General features: G+C 35.9%; 3 protein-coding genes and 1 long non-coding RNA gene across 6 annotated transcripts; 1 reads left to right on the top strand and 3 right to left on the bottom strand.

Moving 5' to 3' along the window:
• Positions 1-734: 734 nt before the first annotated feature.
• On the bottom strand, positions 735-4,728 carry LOC107585888 (uncharacterized). 3 transcript variants are annotated; one of them, XR_001609301.1, is made up of 8 exons: positions 4,628-4,728; positions 4,273-4,382; positions 4,098-4,158; positions 3,099-3,192; positions 2,543-2,679; positions 1,839-1,932; positions 1,377-1,501; positions 735-881 (listed from the first exon to the last, which is right to left on the bottom strand). It is a non-coding gene; the product is annotated as an uncharacterized lncRNA (long non-coding RNA). The 3 variants fall into 3 exon arrangements; XR_001609302.1 differs by having other exon boundaries at positions 4,273-4,373; positions 4,572-4,728; XR_001609300.1 differs by having other exon boundaries at positions 4,572-4,728.
• A 2,382-nt stretch (positions 4,729-7,110) lies between these two features.
• On the bottom strand, positions 7,111-11,778 carry LOC107585917 (aldehyde dehydrogenase family 9 member A1-A-like). Its single transcript, XM_016273098.1, has 10 exons — positions 11,640-11,778; positions 11,125-11,281; positions 10,125-10,155; positions 9,966-9,969; positions 9,626-9,766; positions 9,145-9,333; positions 8,540-8,627; positions 8,255-8,396; positions 7,839-7,951; positions 7,111-7,681 (listed from the first exon to the last, which is right to left on the bottom strand). Exons 2-10 carry the CDS (start codon positions 11,273-11,275, stop codon positions 7,587-7,589), a joined length of 954 nt encoding a protein of 317 aa, XP_016128584.1. The 5' UTR covers positions 11,276-11,281; positions 11,640-11,778; the 3' UTR covers positions 7,111-7,586.
• Positions 11,779-13,210: 1,432 nt separating this feature from the next.
• On the bottom strand, positions 13,211-15,652 carry tmco1 (transmembrane and coiled-coil domains 1). The gene is made up of 7 exons (XM_016273070.1): positions 15,439-15,652; positions 15,206-15,283; positions 15,061-15,120; positions 14,804-14,850; positions 14,584-14,651; positions 14,286-14,430; positions 13,211-13,990 (listed from the first exon to the last, which is right to left on the bottom strand). Exons 1-7 carry the CDS (start codon positions 15,506-15,508, stop codon positions 13,892-13,894), a joined length of 567 nt encoding a protein of 188 aa, XP_016128556.1. The 5' UTR covers positions 15,509-15,652; the 3' UTR covers positions 13,211-13,891.
• A 3,086-nt stretch (positions 15,653-18,738) lies between these two features.
• Positions 18,739-26,996, top strand: LOC107585889 (uridine-cytidine kinase 2-A). The gene is made up of 7 exons (XM_016273069.1): positions 18,739-19,036; positions 23,461-23,620; positions 24,468-24,564; positions 25,208-25,350; positions 25,470-25,567; positions 26,311-26,359; positions 26,710-26,996. Exons 1-7 carry the CDS (start codon positions 18,932-18,934, stop codon positions 26,844-26,846), a joined length of 789 nt encoding a protein of 262 aa, XP_016128555.1. The 5' UTR covers positions 18,739-18,931; the 3' UTR covers positions 26,847-26,996.
• The last annotated feature ends 390 nt before the right edge of the window (positions 26,997-27,386 follow it).

The raw sequence follows: 27,386 nt of genomic DNA on the forward strand, positions 1-27,386 counted from the left end.
AATGAACAGATTTAATTTTTTTTTCACATTTAAACATTGATCAGGGAACATAAACAGAAAAACAGAAAATTTGGACTAAACCACGATACGTATGGATTAGTTCTCTTTATGGTTTAGATCTCTTAATGAAGTTTATGAGGTATCAAAGTGGTAGTTGCTTGGACCGTCATTTAAGGGACAGAAATCTTATATTCTAATATTTTCAATTGTGTTTCAAAGATAACAAAAGTCTTGGCTGAGTAAACTGATGAAATTTTAATTTTTGAACTAACCCTGTAATAAAAGAATGTGGCCATATGCGTCACCCAAAATGCGTGCTAATGCCAGGTGTGAACAGAGCCACTGTGTGACTACACAATCAGCTTACCCGAATGGTTCCTGAGAGATATATTGTTGTCATTAATTGCTTTTTCTTTTTTTTTCTTTTCAAGAAGCCAAGTTCCTGGCTTCTCCCAAGACCTTCAAGGACCCAATTGACCTCGGAATCAGCTGTAAAGGAAGATGAAACCGATTTCTAAGGTTAGACTATATTTCAGAATAAGATTATCTATATTAATGCTTTATCTATATTCTGTGTTCATGCATTTTTTTGCTAAAGTTGTCATATCTGTTATTTAGAATGGGACAGCGATATTGCATCAATTGGTCTCCTTCTTCATTTGATTCCACAATCACCACAAGGCTGCAAGGGACCTGGAAACATGTCCTCCTATCAAGCTGAAAAACAAAGCACCCAGAGAACCAGCCGTCTGACCAGGGATAAGCTTGTTATCCAGAGCAATGTAGTAGCTGTCAATCATGTCTTGACTCCTCCCCATGGCTATAAGATATGGTTGATGACTTTGGCTTTTCCCCAGGTGCTCGTCAATGCTGCAGCATGACTACAAAGGTGAAAAATAAACAAGTTACCCTTCCAATTTCAGTCTTTTAAAACATTTTACAGGTAACATAATAGACCTAAAAAATTAAACGCTTGGTAATCTTATAAAAATCGCATTTTTCAGACTATACATTGCTTGTCTTTTGAAACAAACTGCAACATATATTCCAAAGCATTGTTGTTTTGCCAGTGTTGTCCAATGCAACCCTGAACACTCAAAATAGAGAACACAAACGCATGCCCCCTTCAAAAAAAAAAAAAAAAAACCTTCTACTTTTCTGATGGCAAACTTCACAAGATACAACCTCAGTACATTAATCAATGGTTTCTGTAGTCAATGCAAGAAAAACACATAATTCTTAACTAGTATTTTTCTTACTTAAAACTACTGATACATTTTTAAGTTAATAATGTTAACTGAAGAAAGTACTGATTAAATTACAAGGTTTAAACTGATTGCAAGTATAAAAATGAAAAACGAAAAATAATATTATACCTTATGAAACACCACAAGTTTCTCAACTGCATCAGAGGCACTTATTTTTGCAGCCATTTTTCACCCAGCAGATGGTGGAAGAAGGTGAACCAGTAAAAGCAGTGTAGATAAATCACTGTCCCAGTCTGTGGTAAGATAAAAACAGCAACAACAAAAAAGGAACATTAAACTCTATAGAGTGGAATGGGACAAAAAGTATGACTATCATCAGATTTATTTACTATTTTTGCCTACTTGAATCTGTGGCATTCTCAGGGGTTTTCTCAGCTGACATCAGGAGACATTGCACAGGAGATGTCTTAGTCAAGTTTCTTGCTACAGGACCATTTTATATTCATACATCTAAATCTATAGCAGGTGAAATGAGTCACAAAGTCGTGTGAATTTTAGCGATGACGATTTCACTTATCAATCAATTCCTTCAAGTAAAAACATTTGATAATTTCATGGGAAAAGTCTTACATATCCCTTCTTGGAAAATGGGTCTTTCAATGATGGAAACAAAGTAACAATTCCAAGGGCATACTGCTCTCTCTGCTTCTGGGTTGGAATCCTCCTACCAAAAATAAATGTATATATATGGGATGGGACAGCAGAACATGCATACAAAAATAAGTGACAGAACATGCATACAAAAAACAATCTTACATTTAGATTATACATTTATGTCTCAGCCTTAATTATTAGGTGAATAAAAAAACATTAAAAAAATATAGAAAAAATATGACAATCAATTATCTTAAATGTGAAAATGTAGCTTACCCATGCCTCTCTGTCATGTGCCCCACCAGTATTTTAACAAGTGCTCTTCTCATTTAATTTGACAAAGTATCGGTGGCCATGTACTCTTCAATGTCAACAATTCTGTGTTTTTCTGTCAATATGGGGTGCTGTGTATACATTAATGAGGGAAAAAAAATAACTTAAATGATTTTAGCAAATGGCTGCAATATAAAAAAAAGAGTGAAAAATTTAAGGGGGTCTGAATACTTTCCGTACCCACTGTATATGGGATGGGACAGCACGTAAGTGACAGAACATGCATACAAAAAACAGTCTTACATTTAGATTATACATTTATGTCTCAGCCTTAATTATTAGGTGAATAAAAAACATTTAAAAAAAATATGACAATCAATTATCTTAAATGTGAAAATGTAGCTCACCCATGCCTCTCTGTCATGTGCCCCACCAGTATGTTAACAAGTGCTCTTCTCATTTAATTTAACAAAGTATCGGTGGCCATGTACTCTTCAAGGACTTCATCTACTTTTGATTTTTCTTTCAAGGCAGCTAGCACTATCTAAGTTAAAACAATAAAAGAATAGTTTGCTCATATATCATTCTTAGGCCTGTCACAATAAATACTTTTTGGTGCTACATATTGTCCCAGAAATCAATTGTGATAAATGATATTACTGACTTTTTTTCATTAGTTAGTCTATATTAACATGATTATACAAATATTACACTAATTACACAAGCACAAAGTGGAAGAAACGGTATCACAGACAAACACAGATAACACAATGTTCAGGTTTGACTGTAACAGTATTTTACATTGTTAAAAGAGCTTTTTTTTCTTGCATGTCAATAATTTGTAAATAACACTACATGTTTCAAAACAACTTTTTGTGTTTAGGGGTTGTAACGATATTACGCAATACGAGAATACTTTCAAATGCCCATAATTTCAAATAAGATAAAAACAAGGACACTTACCTTCATTTATGAAATCTGTAAAAGTGAATCCATTCTGCAACTTTATGAAGTTCTTGGAGTCTTTGAATGGCACTTTCACAAACATGACGTTAACCTAAAGGGAAAAAAAGGTCTTAAAACATCTGTGTAGAGAGTCACTTTAATTTTTTTTTATTTGTCTGTGACATCATAAAATAATTTGCTATATATTTTCAGTTCTACAAGTTGTATTATTATCTGAAACCTGCTATGATTTATATTCCATAGTGACTTTTATGATTATATAATGCATTTAACACCAAATAAGCAAAAAAATAAAATAAATAATAATAACAATAATTTAAAAACAAACAAATAAAAGCACATTAAAAGTGGGCACTTCAAGGTTTCTATAGATACATTTGTCATGCCTCATGTATTTTAAGGAAAATGTGTGTTGTATTACTAAAGAGAGATTATACAAGCAAATGGGGACTGTTTAAACATGTCGGTTAACGTTACTCCCTCCCACACTAACTTATAATTAAAATATTTTCTCCCGTCAGGTATCTCTGGCTCCACAACTTTGAAAACCCCTGTCTAACTACATTACACTTTACACTGAGCACTTCTTAGGACTGGGTGACAGTGATATTTTAATTATGAGATAACTGATAGACCGTTTTAGCTGGTTAAATAAAGACTGACACTGGCCTCGCCTCTCCACATGGTGAGTCAAAAATGGCGTCTTCGAGAAATTTCAGGCCGTAAAGAGCGCGCAGCACGTCCAGAACGCTACACAAACTTGACAGTAACTTAACATTATTTACACGTACATACACACAATATTCTAAACTGAATTTGATCAAAATAGCTGGTAAATTCGAAAAATTTTAGGAACTAAAAGTGGTTGTTTCAGTCAGCCATATCGAATACATTGGAACAGGCTTTTAAAACAAACGTCTAACGTTAAACAATGATTTATCGAACTATTTCGATTTATGAAACGCTTATCTTCATAAATTAAAGAACTTAACTTACCTTCTGCGTTTTTTCCAGTTTATTTGTAACGTAGGCCGTCTTATCTGCTCTGCAGCCCGAACTGGAGAAAATGATGTACGTTATGTGGGAAGTTAACACTTTTAGGACAGCACGTCAAGAAAATATTGCTTTTAAATAATGAGATTATAAATTACATATTGCAAAGAAAACTCACCGTCTATATTTCCAGTAAATGAGCACTGGCCTCGTCTGCAGGGTCAGTCGAAACAAATGGTCTGTGAGAAAAGTTCCAGCGCGCGCAGCGTGCCCTCAACGCTACACAAACTTGATTTTTAACGAAATGTACAAATAAAATAAAAATATATAAAATTACACCGACCTATTAAATAGCTTTGTTAGTTTTTTCAATCAACCAGGTCAAGTATTAAAGTCCATATCAAATCAATTTGAACAGTACAGCTAAACCCAATCGAAAACAATGATTTACATAACTCTATGAAATACATTACTTACTTTATGCACTTCTCCAATTATAAATGTATAATAATGTATGCAGTTAAAACACATACGCTTAGTCGCTCCGAGTGGCGATTCAAATAAAATGGCGTCAGCGAGAAGAGTTTTGGCTGGTTGAAGCACGCACCACCTAAATGTCCCGGATGTGTAATCACACTACCAGTGTTAATGAGGTCAGACTCTCAGTAGTTTCACCAGTCAGGGTATCACTTTTACACCATCCGTGTTAATTCAACACCATAACATTAACACTTTACTCTAAAACACCATAACACCAGGATTTTAACTCTGGTGATTTTGCTGTGTAGTTTTGTCTTTGTTTACTTAAGCAGCAGGCGCTAGGGCAGACAACAACACAACCCTTACTAAAATGAACTATGATTTTACTATAAATCCAAAGACAATGGTTACAATTGTCAAACCATGGTAACCACAAATTAGCCATGGTTTTTGCTACACTAACCATAGTTTAACGATGGAATTTGTAGTAAAAATAATTACAAAAGGTAATCCATTTGCCAAAAGAAAAACATACTGTACTTTTACTATAATAAAAGCATGGTTAATTTTTGTAAGGGAAAAACATGACTCATGTTCAGTATTAGGATTTTTCTATAAAGATATTGTGGTGATGTACTAATTTTGACATGTAGGCAATTTAGAAAGTATAGTTTTGTTAAATCTTGAGTATTAAAGTCATGTGAGAGATAGTTATCGGCAAAATAAAGAGACTGAAAAGAAAAATGTAAGTGAAGGTGCAGTTCAGGAGAGAACTTTTAATTATTTTCCATGTCCCCAACCTAAGGATCTAAACCTTTTTTATGTGAGGTCCATACAAAAAATAGGGTTGTCCATGTTTCAGAATTTGTTGTGGGTGTACGAGTGAGATTTCCCGGCCTGAAATTAGTGGACATTAATGGCGCAGACATGCGGTTTCATTTACTACACATAGGCCTACTGAAGCTCGCAGTGCTTTCAGCCTCTGAAACTCAATATATGAGTACATGAACACATAAACATAATCTCCAGAACTGCTCTGAGTCACTTCTTGAGCATTTTACTTATTTTGAGAAAACTATCATATCATATACAAAGAGACACCAATCAGGATTTTAGTACACAGAATAGGACACATGCTTATTAGATAACCGTATTTGAGTAGATGTATATGCTTTTATTTATTATTAGTTTTTAATTCGCTATTTTTTCCCAAACCATTGTTAGATGCAGTGATTCCTGTAGTTATGCAAAGATTTGGTTTCAAAAACAGTATCAGTAAACTATTTCTTATTATTTTAAATCTGCATTGAACTTCAGATCAATCTCAAAGTAAAAGGTGGTACTAAACTCTGATTTTGTGGTGGATGTGTTCAAACTTGATTATCTTAATTCAAGTGATGAAGGATTTTGAAAGTCTGACAGTGTCGAGTACTACTGTAAGGTTAACCCTGCATGGTGTAAATGTTTGAAAATGATTAACAGTTGCAAATAAACATTCATTAGAAATTTATAAAAGTAATCAAAAGTAATCAGTTACATTTTAAATAGGGTAACTTGTAATCTGTAACCTAGTGTGTGCTCAAAGTAATCTTGAAGTGTGTGCATGTTTAAGATTTGAGGTAAAATAATCTGCAAAGATTCTCCGTATGTGTGTGCTGCAACCAGATTTCATAATCGGGTGTGATGCGCCACGATTTTCAAATCTTGAAGTGTGTGTATGTTTAAGATTTGAGGTAAAATAATCTGCAAAGATTCTCCGTATGTGTGTGCTGCAACCAGATTTCATAATCGGTTAGGATTTTAAAACTCCTGTAGTGTGAGCCCGGTTTTAGTCATTTGCTTCTCTCGGAAGTTTTCTGAGGTTATGCGCAACAGACATCCGTCCGCAGGTCTCGTTGCTTCCGGATCAAGTGATTTGTATGTTGTCCGTTGAATATGGAGCTGTTGTTTTACTAAAGATGTCTTAAAAGGAGATACCACAGATGATCATAATATAACCTTTGTCTATCACATATGCAGACTGAGATCTAACATATTTTTTAATTCTTTTCATTATGTAAATGTAGTCTTATGTACAAATAATTCTTCCAAGATAAATATGCTATTTACTATGGTGTACAATCTCATTTTCTTAATTACCCACCCCACAGATTTGTTTGTCAGTGACTTGCTCATAATCTTAGAGGGAGACCATTTCTCTTTGAAGAACCCCATCGGTGTCATACATTATAGAGACAGACAATTTCTAGGACCAATCGAATTCTGTAAAAAGGTATCCACATTTAGAGAATATGACGATTGATGTTCAAGTGCATGCATTATACATACATGTTGCAGCAATCTAGTAGAATGCAAACCGATTCCAGTGGCATTGTTTTCATCTTATCTTAATTTAGCTGAGGAATAAATAGAATGTAACTAAATTATTTTCATTCACAATAGTCCCTATCATTGTCTGTAAGGGCACACATATGTAACCTGTGACACCACAGACATAAGTTACATAAAAGTGAAGTTAAGAGTACAGACAGTTTTTTGCTCTTGATATCCAATGTAATTTTATTTTAAATATTACAAACTTGTCAACCACCAGTCTAATACCAATTCTTCATGGCGTCGAGAGGTAGGGACAAAGTGACGAAAAACAAACAAGTCTTAACACCAAGCGAGTATAATAAATTTGTGAAATAAAACTGTAGTAGAAACATTAGAAGGCACTGTTTTTAATGAGCATTTAGAAAATTCTGTTTCACAGAACTGAAACAGTAAAGCCTTTTCTAGTGTTCTTACATTTTGGTAATATCATACCAATCTGGATCATCTGGAAGTCTGAGACAGACATATAGACTGTCAAAGCAACAACTGTGTAGCTTTTGGCTATTTTAAGTAAAGGTTAGTTATAAAATGTATTTTAATATGTTACACTGCAAACTTCATAGATAGAGCTATAGATCTTAGAACTTTGGAAATCACATTGCTATCAGGAATGCTGGTGGTTAATGCCACAAAAGCCTAAAAGATGCTTTCCACATCTCCCATTTCCACCACAACAGTCTTGAGCTGAGAGTAGTACTCGATGGTCACTTGTCCATTCTCCCTTCCAAACCCTAAATGAAAAGCAGAATAATAATATGTTAGATCTCTCTAGCATTTATGAAATATACTTGAGTACTAAAGCACTTGGCAGAACAGATTGAGGTTTACAGTTTTTTCCTGTATATGACACCATCGATAATCACCCATGAAACTATAAGTTTGGAGTACCTGACATCTTGTAGCCTCCAAAAGGAACTTCCACAGGGCCAACATTGTAGTTGTTGATGTAGCATGTTCCTGCTTGAAGGTTTGCAGCAACTCTGTGGGCACGAGCTATATCCCTGTAAAAACACAGCACAGGAGAATGTTAAATCTACTATTAGGGTAGGCAGTTTACTGGGTTAATTTAGTGTGATTAAATAAATTCTGATTCATAGAAATTAATCTTTACAATATTATTATATTTTTGTAGATAACTGATTTGGTTACAAGAAAACTCAAAAACTCTACAAAAAGACTTTATTAAATGAATTATTTTGTAAATGAAAATGCTAAAAAGTTTCCTAGTTTATTATGAGCTTAGTATAAAACAACAGGCATCACCAGGAAGTATACTATATTATATTGCTGTATGGTGGCGTGACCTGGTGAAGACTCCAGATGCCAAGCCAAATGTTGTGTTGTTGGCTCTTTGAAGAACTTCCTCCTCTGTGTCAAAAGGCAGAACAGACATCACAGGGCCAAAGATCTCCTCCTTCACACAGGTCATATCATCCCTGCAATTATCTGTGTGTGTGTGTTGCAGTAAAGTAAAAGTAAGTACAGATAAAGAAATGGTGGCTCAGAATCAAGCTGGTTTTGAGATAAAGTTAAAGCATTTGTTAAATAACATCCAAATTCATATGAAGGTAATAATATGGCTTTCTCACCCAGCACACATGGGGACACAAAGTACCCATCTTTCAGTTTGGGATCATTGGGAAGAAATTGTTCTCCTCCACATAAAACCTTTGCACCCTGAAAAAACAATGAGAACATTTTTTCAACTACATAAACAATATTTGAACAAACAGTAGAATAAAGTAGTTCAAGTCATGATAAAATGGAAGGAGGGACAGACCTTGTCTTACATAACGTGAGGTATATTTGAGTCTGATTTTTGGAAAAGAAAAAAAATTAATAAAAAGTAGGACAGGGACTTAGTTCAATGCATCAGTTGTGGATTGGATTTTTAGATGTGGGTGTTGCACAAAACACAACAACATGAATGCAAGCTTGTTGTCAATTGTGGAGGTGGAGGGTTTAGGTGGACAAATTGACTGGATAAGTCTGGCATATGTAACCAGTGAGAAGTCTGTCATTTTCAGTAGAAGATTGAGTTGACATCTTAAACATGGTCAAAAAATAAAGTAAGAGGTCAAAAATGTTTAAAAACATATTCATACAAATCGTTCACAATAAAACCTATAACATGCATTTACAAAATAGATTAATTTCATGTTGTCATTGACTTTTAATCACTGTACTGCAGTACCTGTTCTCTTGCTTGCTTGATGAAGCCCAGCACTTTTTCCATGTGAGGTTTACTGATGAGGGCACCCATGCGTGTTTCTTCACACATGGGATCCCCAACAGGGATGGCCTTGGTCCTCTTCACAACTTCCTCCAAGAACTGTGGCATGATCTCCCTTTGCACAAACACCCGTGTTCCATTGCAGCAGACCTGGGGGGGGATCAGCAGTTACAGTACTGTCGTCCTATATATGTCGCCCTTTTATACAGAAGCTCTGTCTTCTAGAAATGTCTTCAGATTTATATGCATTACAGTACTACATTAGTGCAGCAAGACACTAAAGAAGCTGTACATGTGAAAGCTGAGAATTGTGGGTTTGAGCTTCATCTGGGTCATCTAAAAATGTCCACTTTGAAAGTGCAAATAAACAAGTGATCAAGTGGCTTTCTGTCTATAAATAGTGTGTGGCTGAAACAGAAATTAAATATTTTTTTTAACACACCTCTCCCTGGGTGAGGAAGTTGGCCATGAGGGCCCCTTTTATCGCATTCTCCAGTTCACAGTCCTTAAAGATGATCAGTGGTGACTTTCCTCCAAGCTCCAAAGTCACCTGCTTCACACCTTTGGCTGCCATTTCCATAACCTTTATAGGGAACATCACACCACATCAAAAATACATTTTAAATACATATTGCACATACATTTGCATACTTCCCTAATGTATAGTAGGTGAAAAACTGTATGGGAAAAGTATATCCGTAGTATTCACAGTATTCATGACAATGGTAGGTCACATGACATCTGGTATGTCCAGATTATATTCATTCTATATACAGGCATACTATACTGAACATAATTTTTAAATAGTTGTTAAGTAATCACTTATTGAAGAGAATATGCAATTTTTGATGCAGCCCTAGTTTTCGGGTTCCATTTTGAATGATAAATACAGACTACTGCCACTTGCTGGTATGGAGAGTTATTTCCTCTTATGCAGAAACAGGCAGGGAATCATATCACACAGCACACGACCTGAGAACAAAACAAAGGCTGAAGGACATGCATTGAACATGTTACTGGAAGGAACGGCCATTTGTGAGTAAATTTTTTTTAATTCCTACATTAAATTAAAGAGTTCAGGATTTTCAGATTTAGACTTAACAACATACTGGTTTCAAAGTACTGTTCCTATAATTGACTATTGAGGTGTGAGGCAACAGACTACAGGGCAATTATTGTAAATCAATAACTCAATGCACAGCCTGTAAAACTAGGGCACTCAATCATAATTAAAGGTGACTTGAGAGAAACCCTGAGAATCCCAAAGATACACTGATAGTCTACTTTTCTGGTGGATTTTCAAAGTGCAGATACATGCACATTCTAACAGCTAATATTTCCCACAACCCACTATGCTTTGGAGGAGGACTCAGTTAAGACCTACAAACACTAATAAAAAAAACCCTACAAACATTATGGATATACAGTATGTGTGGTTTGGGTAAAGGGGTTGGAGTGATTAATCATAAAGCCTGATAAAAATGTATTTTTCTCATTATATATTTTATCTGCAACAACACTGTGAACTTGGGTGTAGTTGGGGTGTCTAGCTCCACCCATTGGCTCCTCATACTGCAGTGAGCAGCCTCTCATTTTGCATTCTGTACTGAAACATTTTTACCAATTGCTCCTGCTTTACAGCAAGTTTTTATGTTCCTTTACTATACTGCTGACATGGGCTTCATTATTATGCCATGTGCCACTAGTTTGTATATTATGTTAATTTGTATATGTTTTGGTTAGCTTAATCATATTTTGCCATGTTTATTAATAATATAAAATGAATATTGTTATTACTTGGTCAGCTGTCTGGCTGATCATAAGATATCAAAACGGAAATGCACATGAGGAGGGCGAACCGCTCGATAGTGGAATCAAAACTAGAAGAAAAAAAAACTGCACAGGACCTAAAAGTAATTTATTAGTTTTAAAAAATCATACCAGTTGCAGGTTCGTATACTGGTTCAGAGTTCTTTGTGTCCTTCGGCTTCACTCTCGCTCCTCCCCAGAAATTCAGCGGCTCCTTCACAACCAAAGTACCCGTGGAAACACTCTGAAACTCGGGCAGCGACAGAAGCGGTTGCTGAGCCATTTTGGTCTGGACGGGAGTCATACAAATGCTCGGTGAATGTAAATACTTGTTAGCAATATATTTTTGTTCCAACCACACATGCAAGCAGTAGTGTCAATAACGTGCAATGACAACGGTTTATGCATGCACCGACTTCGAATAACTAGTTCGTAGTGCACTTGGCTAATCCACATTGCTGCTGCTACAACGGGGAAACGCCCCATTACAGGTCATTGAAGTTGTTTTTTTACATTTACATTGTTTTTAGTTTTGTCTTCACTAATTAGAATGCAGCACTGACTATTCATGTTTATGCATTAATTGTACAACTATAACAAAAATGCATGCAATGCACTAAGCAGTCGTTCAAATGCATGTTCTTTACCTTTTCAACACAAGCTGTTTACTGCACAAAAGTAGATGGTTCGCCTTCTGTGGTCGTGGAGTGAAAGTACGTCTCAACAATTTTTTCGACTTTCAAGCATATGGTTGCTCAAGCTGACCCCGTAATTTGATTACATAAAGGGTGGATGGGATGGTTTATACCTTAAGCACCGCCTTTAGACCACATTTTTATAGTTTCAACACATTTTGGCCAAAGTTCCAGAAGGCAAGAATTGCGCAAAACATCAGGACCCGTATTCACAAAATATCTTAGGGCTAAAAGTAGCTCATAACTCGCCGATTTAAGGGAAAATCTTAAACATAATGGGCGTGTCAATCCTAAATGTAGGACTCCTAAATGTTTGCTCTAAGAGTATTTCACAAAGCGTTTTAGCACTAAAACTAGCTCCTAAATCTGTGAAACGTTGGGAGTAGTGAAGAGGACTCCTAAATCATTAAGACCAAGCCACAAACTATCCTAAAACGGCTGTTGCTGGCAGTCTGCCTCGGAACATAAACATTTTAGAAACATTTGATGATAATGACCTTTTAAAAAGGTATCGGTTTTTGTTTTGGAGGTTATCCCAACTCCAAAATTTCCTTTGATTATATCCTTGTTTTCATTAACCAGTTGGGCAAGAAGTAACAGCTGTTCTTGCATCCAGTTTTTTTTTTTTTTTTACATTTGCATGTATTACTATCAGCCATGATTATTCTACTCTGTTAATTAAAAGGCTGTTTATATGCATATTCACTAATTATGAGAAGTATACGTGTAAGAGGCTGACAACAAGCTGAACATATACTTGTTTAATTAGAGACATTTATCCTGCATTTTAAAATCTTTATTTGTATGTGGCAATTAACATTTTTTTAAACCTTTATTTGAATATGGCAGCATAATATTGCACTCTACAATATTTCTATGAATAAATCTCTGACAGAGACAATCACTCTGTGCAGTTAGTAAGTATGCTGACATCATCCATAGCAAGGTCAACCCTGCCCTTACTCTTAGCTTAAGACTTCTCTCTATTCCTTAGTAAAAGTTTGTCTCAGCAGCTTTGTGAATAGGCTTTAAGAGAAAACTCTTAGCTAAAAACTTTTACTGCTATTTAGGAGAACTTTTAGCAGATAAAATGTTTTGTGAATACGGGCCCAGAAACGCATCTTCCGTTTGATGCGCATGATTCTTGTCTTGCGCCTCTGTAACATAACCATGAACTCTAAAAAAAAAAACACTTTGTATACCTCAGACAATACTAACAATAGACTAGAGTGTATTGCAACAATGTCAGCTCTTTCCAGCTTGAAAGAGAATTTAACTGGGACATAACTAGGGAGGACGTGTCTTCTCAACTTTCTGAATTACATTTTTCTGTCTCTCCATCTATCACTAGTTATGTACTCGTCAGCCAATTTATTTGTCTTTTGCGCTAATAAATTTGGCAATGAAATGTTCAATGTCAATTCTATAACATATGTAAAATCTATGCTCTACCTAAACAAACAGTATTACTTCTAGATTAACCATCCGAGACTATTACAAAAAGTTTATCCTGTGGGGGACAATTGCAGAAGTCTAAAACTTTACTCTGAATTACAAAACAATGACTCTGGCCTAGGCCGTATTATGCATACCATTTTACTTTTTTTTTTTTTTTAAACAACTGTAAAACTCCTTTTTATTCATTTATTTAATCATGTGCAAATGCTATTTGAACATTAAATAGTGAAATAATAAAAACTAGAGGAACAAATGCTCAAGGGTTTAAGGTCTAAACTCACAAAATCCTTATACTTAAAACTTTTACAGACAATCCCAAAAAAAAAAAGAGATAAACATTCTAAGAACCCACCGATCAAACTAATCTCTCAAATTCTAAATATGAAGTTATATTAATTAATATTGCTTGTAGGTAATCATAAAATGATAATAGTTACAACAAAGAATCACTGTAGCCTTCTGAGCAACATAAAGGTTTACAGAAATGCTTCAGACTGAATTTACATTCATTACCATCTTTGCTCAAGGAACACTTTCTGTTAGAAATGTGACTACATGTAAGTTATAAATTTACCTGATTAAAAAACAACAATAAACCAAAAAGACACAATGCACATGACTTCTGTGGTCATCACAGGTAACGGTAGCTGCACAACCTGACTATCAATCTCTCTTGAGTGCTGTTCACACAATGTACAACTGAGTGTCTGATATTTTTAAGTAGGTATCCCACGGTCTACAAATGTTTATGAAAACTTGGCAGCTTGTGGAGGAGGTCCTAAAAATCCTCCAGCCTGTTTGGTGGCGGCACGGGAGGGGGCGAGACCCAACATCTTCTGGATATTCTGAAACAACACAAGTATTCAGTGGAAAAGGTTAGGGCATGCATTACAGAAATGAACAGTGTCAAAGCCTAAACTCTTCCCTCAAATCTGCCATTGCATTATTGCACTTGGATCGTGCTCCATTCACTCACAAAAATACAGAAGAAATATATATATATATATATATATATATATATATATATACAGGGCTGTACGTTAACTTTTTTTCACATAGCACTGGTGCTACAGAGGTTGAAAGTTTTGTAGCACAGGCCAAAAAGTTGTAGCTATATATATATATATATATATGCATTACCTGTCGAATTGACATGGTGCACAGGATGTAGAGGAAGATGAAGGAACAGTCTGTGTAATCTTCACCAAGGAGGTTGCGGTGTGAGAGGCCTTGGATATATGACAACGGGACAAATGGAAGTTTGGCTACAACACGACCATCAAAGCTGAAATGAAGGGGGAAAAAAAATTTAAACATAAGTGAAGTAGCGATTTTAGGTAACTTTAGCAAATCATACCACTATTAGTCTAAGAAATAATTGAACATTTAGCCTATAACAAAGCGATTCAGTGATAATGCACTGAATAAGTCTACATACATGGAATTGAACATGCCCATCAAAGCAGTGAAGCAAAAGCCAATGGCAAACATTGATTTCATCCGAACCTGCAATTAAAAATATCTTTAAGACAATGCCAAAAAAAGTGCAACTTGTTAGACAGCTCATAACATTATCTATGAGAATTAATAAGATATAACACAAAACAATGAATTGTGTGATATAAATTTAAGAACTGCAATAGAAAATATTACAATACCATAGACAGATCTCTGTTATTGTTCTTGAGTTTCTCCTCTTGTCTCTCTGTTGAATACAACATTGTGGTTACAGTAATACTCCACTTACCTTGCAGAATAAATATGAATTAAATTTTTATTACTTGTTAATAATAATAATAACAACAACAGCATATTTTTAGTAATTGTCTGTTATAATAATTATTATTTTAGTATTTGTTAATAGTAATCATCATGATACATAAATCATCAATTTTTTTTTAATAATCTCATTTACCAATTTTTTTCTTCTGTTGACGCCCAGCTGATTCTGTAATTGTCTCTTTCTTTTTCTCCACTGAAACATGTTACAGAATTTGAATCAATGGCCACATGTATTAAATACATAAAAATGACAAACATGCTTCGATCATATGACTTACGTTTTTTACTTTGTTTTTCAACCTCGGCCTTTAGTCTCTTGTATTTGTCTGTGCGGTACACCAGAACCCATGTTATACCTGTAGAAACAGAGCAAGGCGAGCTGTTATCCAGCACCGCCAGAGCTAATGCGGTTGTCCTGTATTTGCTGAGCTTAGGACATTTTCCAAGGGATTCGCTAACGTTAACTGCTTTCTGACATGTGAAACTCTATTTCAAGATAGCGTGTACATACCTTCCGCTAATAATGCTGTGCAAATAGATATAAACACAATCAAGATCGTATCTGCAAACATTGTGCTCATTTTGGAAACACGTTTAGGAGACTGATAATACTAGATAATACTTTGGTTGAGCCACAAGCTCTACTGTAGCAGCGTCAGCATTACTGTGATGATGTCATCAATGTGCGCCCGGCTTCCTCGTGGGTTCTGAATGTAGTTGCGCTATGAACTCATGACTCCACATCTCCTGCTAGTGGCAGTGACCCGGCTTTATATGTCGGCAAGTAAGAGGCATGATGACGAACAGATTAAAACATTTTTTTAATTATAGTAATGAAGATTTGCTGGTGGATTGTTTAATTTAATTGTTTATGGATGCGATTTTTTAAAAGGATTTTTAAAAGGATTTTAGACTGCTTTGCAATGTAGGGAACTGTATAAATTTGATGCATTATTAATTGAACCATTTACTGTTACACAGCAAATTTCATATCCACTGAAACAAATTAAGCAGTAGGGATTGTGAGTCTGTGCTTTCCTTTAAAATATTTTTTTGTAATGTAATAATACTTCATATTCATATCATTATGTATTACATTATATTGTGTTATATTATAAACAATACACTCTAATATAACAATTCAAGTACAAAAAAGAAATATTACTAGAAAGGTACAATAATACTGTACTATGTACTACTACTGTACTATGTGATTGTTTAAAAGTTTGAAGGTTTGATTTAACAATTCCAAATATAGTTTTTCTACACTTTAAAAGTATTTAATTTTGCTTTCCTATAAAAATTGGGGAAATATTCAACAGCCATGTTGTAGCCAATACTCCACCACTGTATCATCAATGTAAAACAGCGTGAAAAGGTTTACATTTTTTCCTTTTCATATTCTATCTAAACATATATACATACATACTATCAATAATATATACATACATACAGGTGCATCTCAAAAAAATTGGAATATTGTGAAATAAGTTCTTTTTTTTTAAAACTTATTTCAAAAAGTGTAACTTTCATATATTCTAGAATCTAGATTCATTACATGTAAAGTACATTTGTTTGGTTTGGTTTAATTTTGATGATTAGAGCTTACAGCTCATGAGAGTCAAAAATCCAGTATCTCAAAATATTAGAATATTTCCTAAGATCAATCAAAAAAGGATTTGCAAAACAGAAATGTTCAAGTTCTTTAAAGTATGTTCATTTATGCACTCAATACTTGGTCGGGGCTCCTTTAGCACAAACTCCAGCATCAGTGAGGTGTGGCTTGGAAGCGATCAGCCTGTGGCACTGCTGAGGCACTATTGAGCCTTCAGCCCGTCTGTATTGTTGGATCGACTGTTTCTCATCTTTCTCTTGAAAATATCCCATAGATTCCATGTGGGCTTCATGTCAGGCATGTTGGCTGGCCAATCAAACACAGTATTATTATATGGTCAGCAAACCATTTGGAAGTGGTTTTGGCACTGTGGGCAGGTGCTAAAGTCCTGCTGGAAAAGGAAATCAGCATCTCCTAAATCTCCTCATAAAGCTTGTCAGCAGATGGAAGCATAAAGTGCTCCAAAATCTCATGTTAGATGGCTGCATTGACTTTGGACTTGATAAGACACAATGGACCAACACCAGCAGACGTCACAGCATCCCAAATCATCACTGACTTTGGAAACTTCACACTGGACTTCAAGCAGCTTGGATTCTGTGCCTCTCCAGTATTCCTCCAGACCCTGATTTTCAAATGAAATGCAAAATTTACTTTTATCTGAAAAGAGGACTTTGGATCACTGAGCAACAGTCCAGTTCTTTTTCTCCTTAGCCCAGGTAAGATGCTTCTAAAATTGTTTCAGAAGTGGCTTGGCAGCCCTTTTCCTGAAGACGTCTGAGCGCGGTGACTCTTGATGCACTGACTCCAGCTTCAGTCCACTCCTTGTGAAGCTCTCCCAAGTTGCTTTGCTTGACAGTATTCTCAAGCTTGCGGTCATCTCATAGACTGTATAAAAACATGGACGTAGTGTCCGTGACGTCACCCGTAGATTTCCGAAGAGCGTTTTTGAAGCTCAAAAGTGGGCGGAGGTGGCAGTCGCCATCTTGGGAGCGCGTCACTCCCGGATAATCGAAAATGGGCAAAGAGGCGGGAGCTGGTTGCTGAAACCACGCCCACCTAGCTCGACGGTGGTGACAGCAGTGGCAATCCACCTTTCACTCATTCTGCCCTTAATTATGCAGAACTTTAAGGCTTAATGTAATTTAAACGGATGAGTTATAAAAAAATTCACCCCCTCACAGTTGTCATGAAGGGTAAAATTAACTATATAGACCAAAATAATTTTTTGAACCCGGCTGTAAACGTTTTTTTCTGCTGTAAAGTTGGGCATTTTAACATGGGGAGTCTATGGGATTGACTCCCTTTTGCAGCCAGCTGTTGGCTTCACAAGAGAGAGCAGGAGGTTGCCGCTTGGGTCATCCTTGTTGCTTGTGCACCTTTTCCTACCCAATTTCTTCCTTCCAGTCAACTTTGCATTTAATATGCTTTGATACAGCACTCTGTGAACAGCCACCCCGTTAAGTAATGACCTTCTGTGACTTACCCTCTTTGCGAAGGGTGTCAATGATTGTCTTCTGGACCATTGCCAAGTCAGCAGTCTTCCCCATTATTGTGGTTTCAAAGAACAAGCAATAACCGGAATTTATACTTTAGAGATGGTCATTTAATGAAACTCAAATGTAAATATTCTAATATTTTGAGATACTGGTTTTTTTTACTTTCATGAGCTGTAAGCTCTAATCATAAAAATTTAAAACAAAAAACTTTTGAAATGTTTTACTTAATGTAATGAATCTAAAATATATGCAAGTTTCACTTTTTGAAATAAGTTACAAAAAAACTTTTTCACGATATTCAAATTTTTGAGATGCACCTAAATATATATATATTCTAATTTTAGTTTGATGTTTCATACTTTCTTACAAAAGGTTTAAGCCCGTTCACTCCAAGAACGATAACTATAAAGATAACATATTAGCGTCCACACCGATATCGTCTGTTTATTCTAAGCGCACGCGCGTTTGCCGCTTTAAATTCTTGAGCTCGTTACAGCAGGATGGATTCTGATTGGCTGTCAGTGTTTTATCGTTCATCAGCTGGAAAAAAATCGTTTTGAAAGTGATCACAACGATATCGTTCCTCTGTATCGTTATCGTTATAGTTGTGGTGTGAACTATGCTATTCTTTAATATTGAGAACGATTTTTAGAACTATATCGTTATCTTTATAGTTATCATGCTTGGTGTGAACGGGCCCTACACTTTATCTCTACGGAAATGTGTCGTCAGCTAGGTGGAGAGCTCTACTAATTCCTACTAACAAATGTAACAAGGCACACAAACGCTCCAAAGGAAAAGGTTAGACACAATTGAAAGGAAGGGGGAGGAGGAGCGCCGCTGCTTGCGGTGGTAAAAGCAGTACAGAGCTCAGTGCGCGCACTGACAGCATGGCAGGAGACAGCGACAGCAAGTTGGACAATCAAGCCGAAAATGAGCATGTTGTCAGGCAGCCTTTCCTCATCGGGGTAGCAGGCGGCACTGCCAGCGGCAAGGTTGGCATTCTGCTTTCCCTTACATTAATTTTAGTTATCGTTTGTTTTAGGTTTTGTCAGAGATGAGGCGAGCGCACACTGACCGCGTGGCTCATTGTCATGGAATCATCAATGTGCACATTTATTTTATTCCCCGAGATGGTTTGACATGGCCGATGTAAAAACGGACATATAGACTTTTAGCATTTAAGGGGTGATCTAATTGACTCATTTATTTATTTAATCATTTTTAAATCAAGTTTAATTATTTAGATGGAACAAAACGAATAAATAGTCATAGTATTTTTAAAACTGTTATACACATACTGTGAGAATATATTATTAGGTACTAAAACAAGGATGTTGGTCATTTTCCTGATATAGACAGCTCCCACACACTGTCGCCATGCACTGGTGATGGTGGACTTACCAACTTATTAATAAGCATTTAATCAATACTACTATTTTCATCAAAATCCTCAAAATCCATTTGCGAAAAGCCTTTTGTTGTTAGAAAACGGCATACTTGCGCCGGGTAAATCGCCACAATGCCTCTGACATTCCATCAGATTCATTAAAATCTCATCAGCTGTCGAACACCCTAATTACTGCTTTACTTTAGCTAAATATACAATGTGTTGAGGAAAGTCTAACTTTGCGGTTATACATGGATAAAACCTTGTCCGCGCCGGAGGATGTCTAGTGTATGCTAGGATAACAGTTATGATACAAGCACAAAGAGCGGTCTCTTTGTTTCATGAGCTGACGGTGTGTTATGAGATCAGAGAACGAGATAAAAAAAAAAGTTTATGTGTGTGTGTGTGTGTAGCGTTAAACCCGAACCACTACGGAATTTTGAGGATAAAGAGGAGTAATCGCGGAGCTTTTGTTGGTTAACGTTATTGGGGTCAGCGGCACAACGAATGTGTGTCACATCTTACCTCATTTACGTGCGTAAAGGCGGCGTGCGTGCGTACGCAGGGATGCGTCAAGACGGCTCATTCAGTGAAGCCTGTTATTGAAATATTTATAGATAATATGTTTGTGTAGTTTATTTAGAGTAGGGAAATAAATAATATACTTTTAAAAATAAACTGAAAAGTAAAAATGGTACAATAAAAATGGTTCAAGTTACCACGCCATACCTGGTAACAACCTGGTTAATAGTTTATGTGTGTGTAGCGTTAAACCCGAACCACTACGGAATTTTGAGGATAAAGAGGAGTAATCGCGGAGCTTTTGTTGGTTAACGTTATTGGGGTCAGCGGCACAACGAATGTGTGTCACATCTTACCTCATTTACGTGCGTAAAGGCGGCGTGCGTGCGTACGCAGGGATGCGTCAAGACGGCTCATTCAGTGAAGCCTGTTATTGAAATATTTATAGATAATATGTTTGTGTAGTTTATTTAGAGTAGGGAAATAAATAATATACTTTTAAAAATAAACTGAAAAGTAAAAATGGTACAATAAAAATGGTTCAAGTTACCACGCCATACCTGGTAACAACCTGGTTAATATTTATATATTTAATAATGATTTATATCACATTTTGTTTTAAAATAATATATTTAATGTTTGTTATTTTTATGACATCTATATATAATAATATTATTAATTATATATATTAAGTTTAAGTCATCATGTGGAATACTATTGCATTTTTAAGTTTTCAGTTTGTTTTACTGACCACTCTGTTTAGTCGTTATTTAAAATGTCTCTGTACATAATTTGTCTGTTCCTTTCTGTTTCCGTTTGCTAATCTTGTTTGCTTATGTTATGACTGCTATATCTCCCAGCTGCCAGGTGTGCAAGTTTCTCTCTCTACCACATTGCTTGGAAGAAATGTTATCTAATTTCTCAGTGAAAATGCTTTGATTAGACTTTCTCAAGCTGTATGTTATCATTCATGTGGGCCTGTAGACTCTTGGTGTACTGTTTAAGGACACCAGTTTGTTTACATCCTGAAATTGCTCGACCAAAGCAGATAACTGCCTGAAGCAAGTGTTTCCTTGATAAGTTTAATGCAGCCAGAAATGCTTTTGCGTTGATAACTTGCATCACAACCCAACCCACTGTTGATGCACTGTAGGTAGCATTCGCATTACATTTCTAAACGGCAGCTTGGCTTGTTGGGTACACAAAAAATGCTTGGGAATTAATCCGGGGAATGTTTAGTCAGCAACAGCAGAAGCTGGTTTTTGGCTGTCCTGCAAGGTTAGTTTAGGGGCCGGTGACAGGCCAGGCTAGGAGAGATGCCCACCTCACTGCAGATCACTCATTACTGGGGACAATGGTTTCTTCCTCCTTCCTGCTGAAGGCTGTTATGAGTTTTACAAGTCTCTCAGCATCCTGCTGATGATTCAAAGGTAAAGGATCGTCTTTCTATGCCTGTAGGCCAGTTAGCATGTGAGCTGGATTAGTGGTTACTTTGGCTGGAGGTTGATAGATCGTGGGCACAGACTGTACCAACAAATGTCAAAGAAGTGTTTGAGCTCTCTTTTTTTGTTTCTTTCTGCAAGACTTTAGCACAGTGGAAAAACATGTAATTATTATATAATATAAATTAGTTTGTTTTGGCGAAGCCAGTGTAAGTTGAAATGCACTCTCAGCATGCATTGTGGCATGAATAAATTGGTAACACTTTACAATAAGATCCTATTAGTCAAAATATTAACTAAAATGAACTAACAATGAGCAATTCATTTTTACAGTACTTATTAATTTCAGTTAATATTATTTAAAAAATACAGCTGTTCATTGTTATTTCATGTCAGCTTAGGTCCATTAAATAATATTTAAATAACATTTTAATAATGTATTAGTAAATACAATTTACATTTATTGCTAATTCATGTTGACTAATGACGTTTTCTAATATTAATAAATGGGACTTTATTGTAAAGTGTTACCAGTAAATCATGCAAAATACTGCTTTACTGTTCATTGTTCAACATGCTGCTAGTCCATTTGACTTGCACATCAGTTGGTGACTTGGTGTTAACTAAAAGTGCACCATTATATTTAAATATGTGGTTGAGTGTCACCGTCATTATGGTATAAGGACCCGATATGTCAAATTGGTGTAACTTTGTGTAAAACCTGGTGCAGGTATTATAAAAACATTGTTTAGTTTTGTTTTGTGGCTGTTATACATTATTGTGGAGCATGTAAAAACTAAATGCAACAGAAACTCCATGCAATCCTTGTATTTGGGCTGTGATTATTATTTTGCATGTGATAGAAGATGGTATTATTTCCGTAACTCTTAAGTGAGAAATGCATTGTGTTTCGAAATATGTTGCAGGCCTTGAAGCAAACCACTGGTTGTTTTTGCTTAACATATGCTTGGTGTGTATGTGTGTACTGTGTAGCTTCTTATAAGGGTCTGGGACAGCTTGGACTGATTGTGGATTATACTTTTTAAATGGATTGAGCGACTGGCAGGCAGCATTGCAGCTGGTGAAGAAAAGCTTTGTAAGACATTTAAGCACATACACATAGGTTAGATACAGCAGGGTTTCATCATATCCCTGCAGTGCGGCCTGTCTTGTGCTCGGCTCTTTATTGGCATGTGGTCGACTTTTAACAGGATCTGAACTCATCGCAGGTGGTTTTCATTGTTGTTTTGTGGAGATATTCTTCCATAATAGTAGCTTTTACTAGTCTGTTTATATATCATACATCAAGTGATTGTGACCGTAAGTTTATTCAGTTTTTTTGGACTTTGTATATGAGTCCTTTCTGTGCTAAAGTATTAATATTTGTCATATTATCATGATTGGGTCAGCTATATGGTACACCATAGACCTTGTAGATTTTAGTACCGTTTCTCGCTCATCAGGGTGTGCCTGTGTGAGTATACTCCTTGTTCTTTGCTTTGTTTTTAATAGGCATATTTATTGACTAAAGTATTAATATTTGTCATATTATCATGATTGGGTCAGCTATATGGTACACCATAGACCTTGTAGATTTTAGTGCCGTTTCTCTCTCATCAGGGTGTGCCTCTGTCCTCCATATTTGTCAGCTATTACAGAGTATTGAGGGTGCCCATTAGTAGACTGTCTTTGGAAAATATAGCAGTTTTATGAAGGAAGTCAGTGTACCAGACATTGTCGAGCTGCAGAGAGGAGTAGAAATCTCTCCGTGACAATGTGAGCAAACCTGCTTATGTTCTTCATAACTGCTCATGGTTTGTGTTTTTTTTTTTTTTTTGTACAAGGAGTGTCACCTGTGAGTATACTCCTTGTTCTTTGCTTTGTTTTTAATAGGCATATTTATTGTTACTGAAACAAGGCGTTACCCAATTTCACCCACAGAAATTATACACTTGACCTTAAATCATCGCCCATTTTGTCATTATTTCACAGTTTGAATTGAGATTACTCACTGAAACGTGCTTTTTTTTATGTACTCCACTACAATCCTGTCTTTTTTTTTCAGTCATCAGTTTGTGGGAAGATCATGGAGCTTCTTGGCCAGAATAAGATCGACCATCATCAGAGGCAGGTGGCCATCCTCAGTCAGGATAGTTTCTACAGGGTACTGACCTCTGAACAGAAGGCCAAGGCTCTAAAAGGACAATTTAACTTTGACCACCCAGGTAAAAAGTCTGAAATGTTTGTTGATATAATGTATTTTTTAATTAGATTTTTTTTTTGGTCTTGACCTGATTTATAGTTCTTTATGTGTGCTTTTTTATTGCCAAACACCCCTGCCTATTGCAGTGTTATTATGAGCAGAATACAGATCAAGTCTGAAATGTTTGTTGATATAATGTATTTTTTAATTAGATTTTTTTTTTGGTCTTGACCTGATTTATAGTTCTTTATGTGTGCTTTTTTTATTGCCAAACACCCCTGCCTATTGCAGTGTTATTATGAGCAGAATACAGATCAGACTGACCGTTGATGCTGTCTGTATATTTTGGCAGCTCTTTGTGAGTGTGTGTGTGTGTGTGTGTGTGACCTCTGAACAGAAGGCCAAGGCTCTAAAAGGACAATTTAACTTTGACCACCCAGGTAAAAAGTCTGAAATGTTTGTTGATATAATGTATTTTTTAATTAGATTTTTTTTTTGGTCTTGACCTGATTTATAGTTCTTTATGTGTGCTTTTTTATTGCCAAACACCCCTGCCTATTGCAGTGTTATTATGAGCAGAATACAGATCAGACTGACCGTTGATGCTGTCTGTATATTTTGGCAGCTCTTTGTGAGTGTGTGTGTGTGTGTGTGTGTGTGTGTTTGTCGGAGTGAGTGTTTGCCTGACTCAGCCACCCTCTCACACACACACACACACACACACACACACGCACTCATTCTGCAGCAGCACAAGCACAAGTGGCTTATCACCTTTTTGCTTGTTCTTGATTTCCCACGTCCTGTGGATCAAGAAACCTTAGAACAAATTCTGTGCTGTCTGTCTGATCATCTTTTACTGTGTCCCACAGATGCGTTTGATAATGAGTTGATAGTCAAAACCCTTTGTGATATCATGGAAGGAAGAACTGTCCAGATTCCCGTCTACGACTTCGTTACCCACTCAAGGTCCGTTCAGACCACATGTTAAAGAACGTAAAGGAATAGTTCAGCAAAGAATGAACATTCTGCCATCATTTATTCACCATCATGTCATTCCAAACCCATAAGACTCTGCTTAATCTTCGAAACACAAACAGACTAAATTAAATCTGTTCATCATTTTAATTTCTTCACAAGACTGATTGATTCAAGACCACTTGATACATACCTTTTTGAATCTTCTAAGTTTTGGTTACCTGGATGTTTTTTTTATAGGAGGGACCGAAACCTCTCTAAAAAAATATCTTAGTTTGTGTTTTGAAGATTGATTCAAGTTTGGAACGACATGAGGATGAGTAGTTTTCATTTCTGTGTGAATGATCCCTTTAACTTATTACCATTGCATTGTTTCTGTGTGTGGATATGTTTGTATTTATTTGAGTTTCAAACCACACACAAAAGCAGTGCGTAAGCAGCACATATTTATTTTGGAGCTCATATTCAGCGCCCTGCAAGAAAGTAGCAGAAACACAGGCCAGAATGTAACTGCTGTTGATTTGCTTACATGCTACTAGAGCGTAGGGTTTCAAACAGACCTTATCTTGATTTATGTCACATAATCTGTTTGTTCAGGTATTTCCTGCATCCTGATACACTTTACCTTTCACAGGAAAGAAGAGACGGTCACTGTTTATCCAGCAGATGTAGTTTTATTTGAAGGCATTCTTATGTTTTATTCGCAAGAAATCCGAGATCTGTTTCAAATGAAGCTGTTTGTGGATACGGATGCAGATACACGTCTGTCACGCAGAGGTGTGTGTGGACTTCATCAATGGATCTCAACGAATATTCATAATTCATTAGTGGTAGTGATAGGATGATGTATTTCAGTGCAATTTGATTCATGTCAACTCATTCCCCTCTGCTCATAGTCCTGAGAGACATCAGTGAGAGAGGCCGTGACCTAGAGCAAGTGCTAAACCAATACATAACATTTGTTAAGCCTGCCTTTGAGGAGTTCTGTCTGCCAGTGAGTTTGACACTTTCCTACCATATATGATCTGTGTGTGTTTTTTAATTTATTTTTTTGTTATTTTATATAAAATACACACTCACACACTTTCCCGTGTTGTAAAGCTGAATTTTCAACAGCCATTACTCCAGTCTTCATTTGATCTTTTATAAATCATTCTAATTTGCGGATTCCGTGATAAATATAAATGAACAGCATTTATTTGAAATAGAAATATTTTATAATGTCTTAAATGGCTGTACTGTCCCTTTTGATTTAATGCATCCTTGCCAAATAGTCGTTTTGAAAAGAAAATCGTACTGACCTCAGACTTTTGAATGTGACACAATTTTACTTGGTACTAACATTTTGTTTAATAAAACTAAGTACTGAAAAAGTTGTAAAACAACTGGATGTGGTTTTTCCATGTCAGTTTCTCTGTTGTGCTGTTTGGCAAATATATTATAAATGGTCCTTTTATTTTTTTATGTAAATGTAATAGTTAATTATATATAATATACTGTATATAAGGACCATTTATTGACTTGATTATTAAACACTGTTATTAAAACGCGGAGCCAATATTAGTCTTTCAGTTTACAAGAGAACATGTTCCTGGCATTTTGTCAAGAAGCAGCAGGTGGTGAAATATTTGCCCATTGGAAATGTTGTTGTTGATCATCATCTTCACTTGAATTTTTATTTTCTTTCTCAGGGCTTCTAATTTATTATTATTTTTTTTAAATCTATTTTACTTTCAGACAAAAAAGTATGCTGATGTGATCATTCCAAGGGGAGCTGATAATCTGGGTGAGATTTTAAATGTGTTTATCCAAATGTCTTAGGCTTTACCATGGAAGAGAGAAGACAAATGTTTTGATATGGAAATGTTTTGGAACAGTTTATGATATGCATACATTGTTTTGAAAATAAAAGTTTTGAAGGTGCCAAGCAAGGCACTTCTTGTCTTGATATCTTGAGCATTCCAGCATGTTTAGTCTTTTCCGTACTTCTAGTACTACTGATTCTTTAACAACAAAACCAGGCGTGTGAAACTAGTGCTAAACCTGCCTTGAAAAAAGTATTTACTAAACAAAGACTTGTAAGTCAACTTTACATGATTTTTGTTCTTCCATTTTTATTTCTCTCTCTCTCTCTAGTTGCCATAAATTTGATAGTGCAACACATCCAGGATATTCTAAATGGTGGTTTGACCAAACGCTCGTACGGATACCTCAATGGCCACAATACGCCTCGTAAACAGCATCCCTCAGAGTCCAGCAGCAGGCCGCATTGACCAGCTCTCCATCAGGACGTCTGGGAATGCAGGAGAGAATGAATGTGTGAAGGATGGATGCAAGAGAAAAGAAGGATTGCTTGTGCATAATTAGCCAACACTGTATAAGACAAAGAATCATGAAAAAATTCAAGAATTTCAAAAACTGCCTTTTATTTCATTCTGCTTCCTTCTTTTTGTTTTTGGACTGGCTACACTTAGAGTTAGAAAGATAAATGGAACCTCTAGTTCTAGGATTGTTAAAGGTCAAAATGGATATTTCCTCTATTTATTTTAGCTTTTTTTTGTACTTCTTTAAGAGTAGGTTTGTTGACTAAAAGTGGGAATGCAGATAATTAAATGTTACATGACTCCATGGTAATGAGGATTGAACATATATTTAAAAAAAATATTATTTTTTTACCAATGATTCTTTTTTCCTATCAGAAAGGACTACATTTGCAAATGTATTTATTTAAAGAACCTCTTTACTGGATGGAGGCCAAAAACAGTTGTTTTAAAATCCATCCTTTTTTTTGTTTTGGTTGACAGTGATGGAAT

This window comes from Sinocyclocheilus grahami, unplaced genomic scaffold (genome assembly GCF_001515645.1).
Source record: "Sinocyclocheilus grahami isolate Dianchi unplaced genomic scaffold, SAMN03320097.WGS_v1.1 scaffold75.1, whole genome shotgun sequence".
Taxonomy (NCBI): Eukaryota; Metazoa; Chordata; class Actinopteri; order Cypriniformes; family Cyprinidae; genus Sinocyclocheilus; species Sinocyclocheilus grahami.

Bases quoted from the DNA above. Each gene is read 5' to 3' on its own strand.
- LOC107585917 (XM_016273098.1), bottom strand. From the start codon at position 11,275: ATGGCTCAGCAACCGCTTCTGTCGCTGCCCGAGTTTCAGAGTGTTTCC. The intron at 8,628-9,144 runs GTACTGCAGTAC...TTGTTTTTTCAG, and splicing joins TCAAGCAAGCAAGAGAACAG to GGTGCAAAGGTTTTATGTGG. The intron at 8,397-8,539 runs GTGAGAAAGCCA...ACACACACACAG, and splicing joins TGTGTCCCCATGTGTGCTGG to ATAATTGCAGGGATGATATG.
- tmco1 (XM_016273070.1), bottom strand. From the start codon at position 15,508: ATGAGCACAATGTTTGCAGATACGATCTTGATTGTGTTTATATCTATT. The intron at 14,652-14,803 runs GTATTGTAATAT...TTTTAATTGCAG, and splicing joins ATAACAGAGATCTGTCTATG to GTTCGGATGAAATCAATGTT. The intron at 14,431-14,583 runs GTATGTAGACTT...CCTTCATTTCAG, and splicing joins ATGGGCATGTTCAATTCCAT to CTTTGATGGTCGTGTTGTAG.
- LOC107585889 (XM_016273069.1), top strand. From the start codon at position 18,932: ATGGCAGGAGACAGCGACAGCAAGTTGGACAATCAAGCCGAAAATGAG. The intron at 23,621-24,467 runs GTAAAAAGTCTG...TGTGTCCCACAG, and splicing joins ATTTAACTTTGACCACCCAG to ATGCGTTTGATAATGAGTTG. The intron at 25,351-25,469 runs GTGTGTGTGGAC...CTCTGCTCATAG, and splicing joins TACACGTCTGTCACGCAGAG to TCCTGAGAGACATCAGTGAG.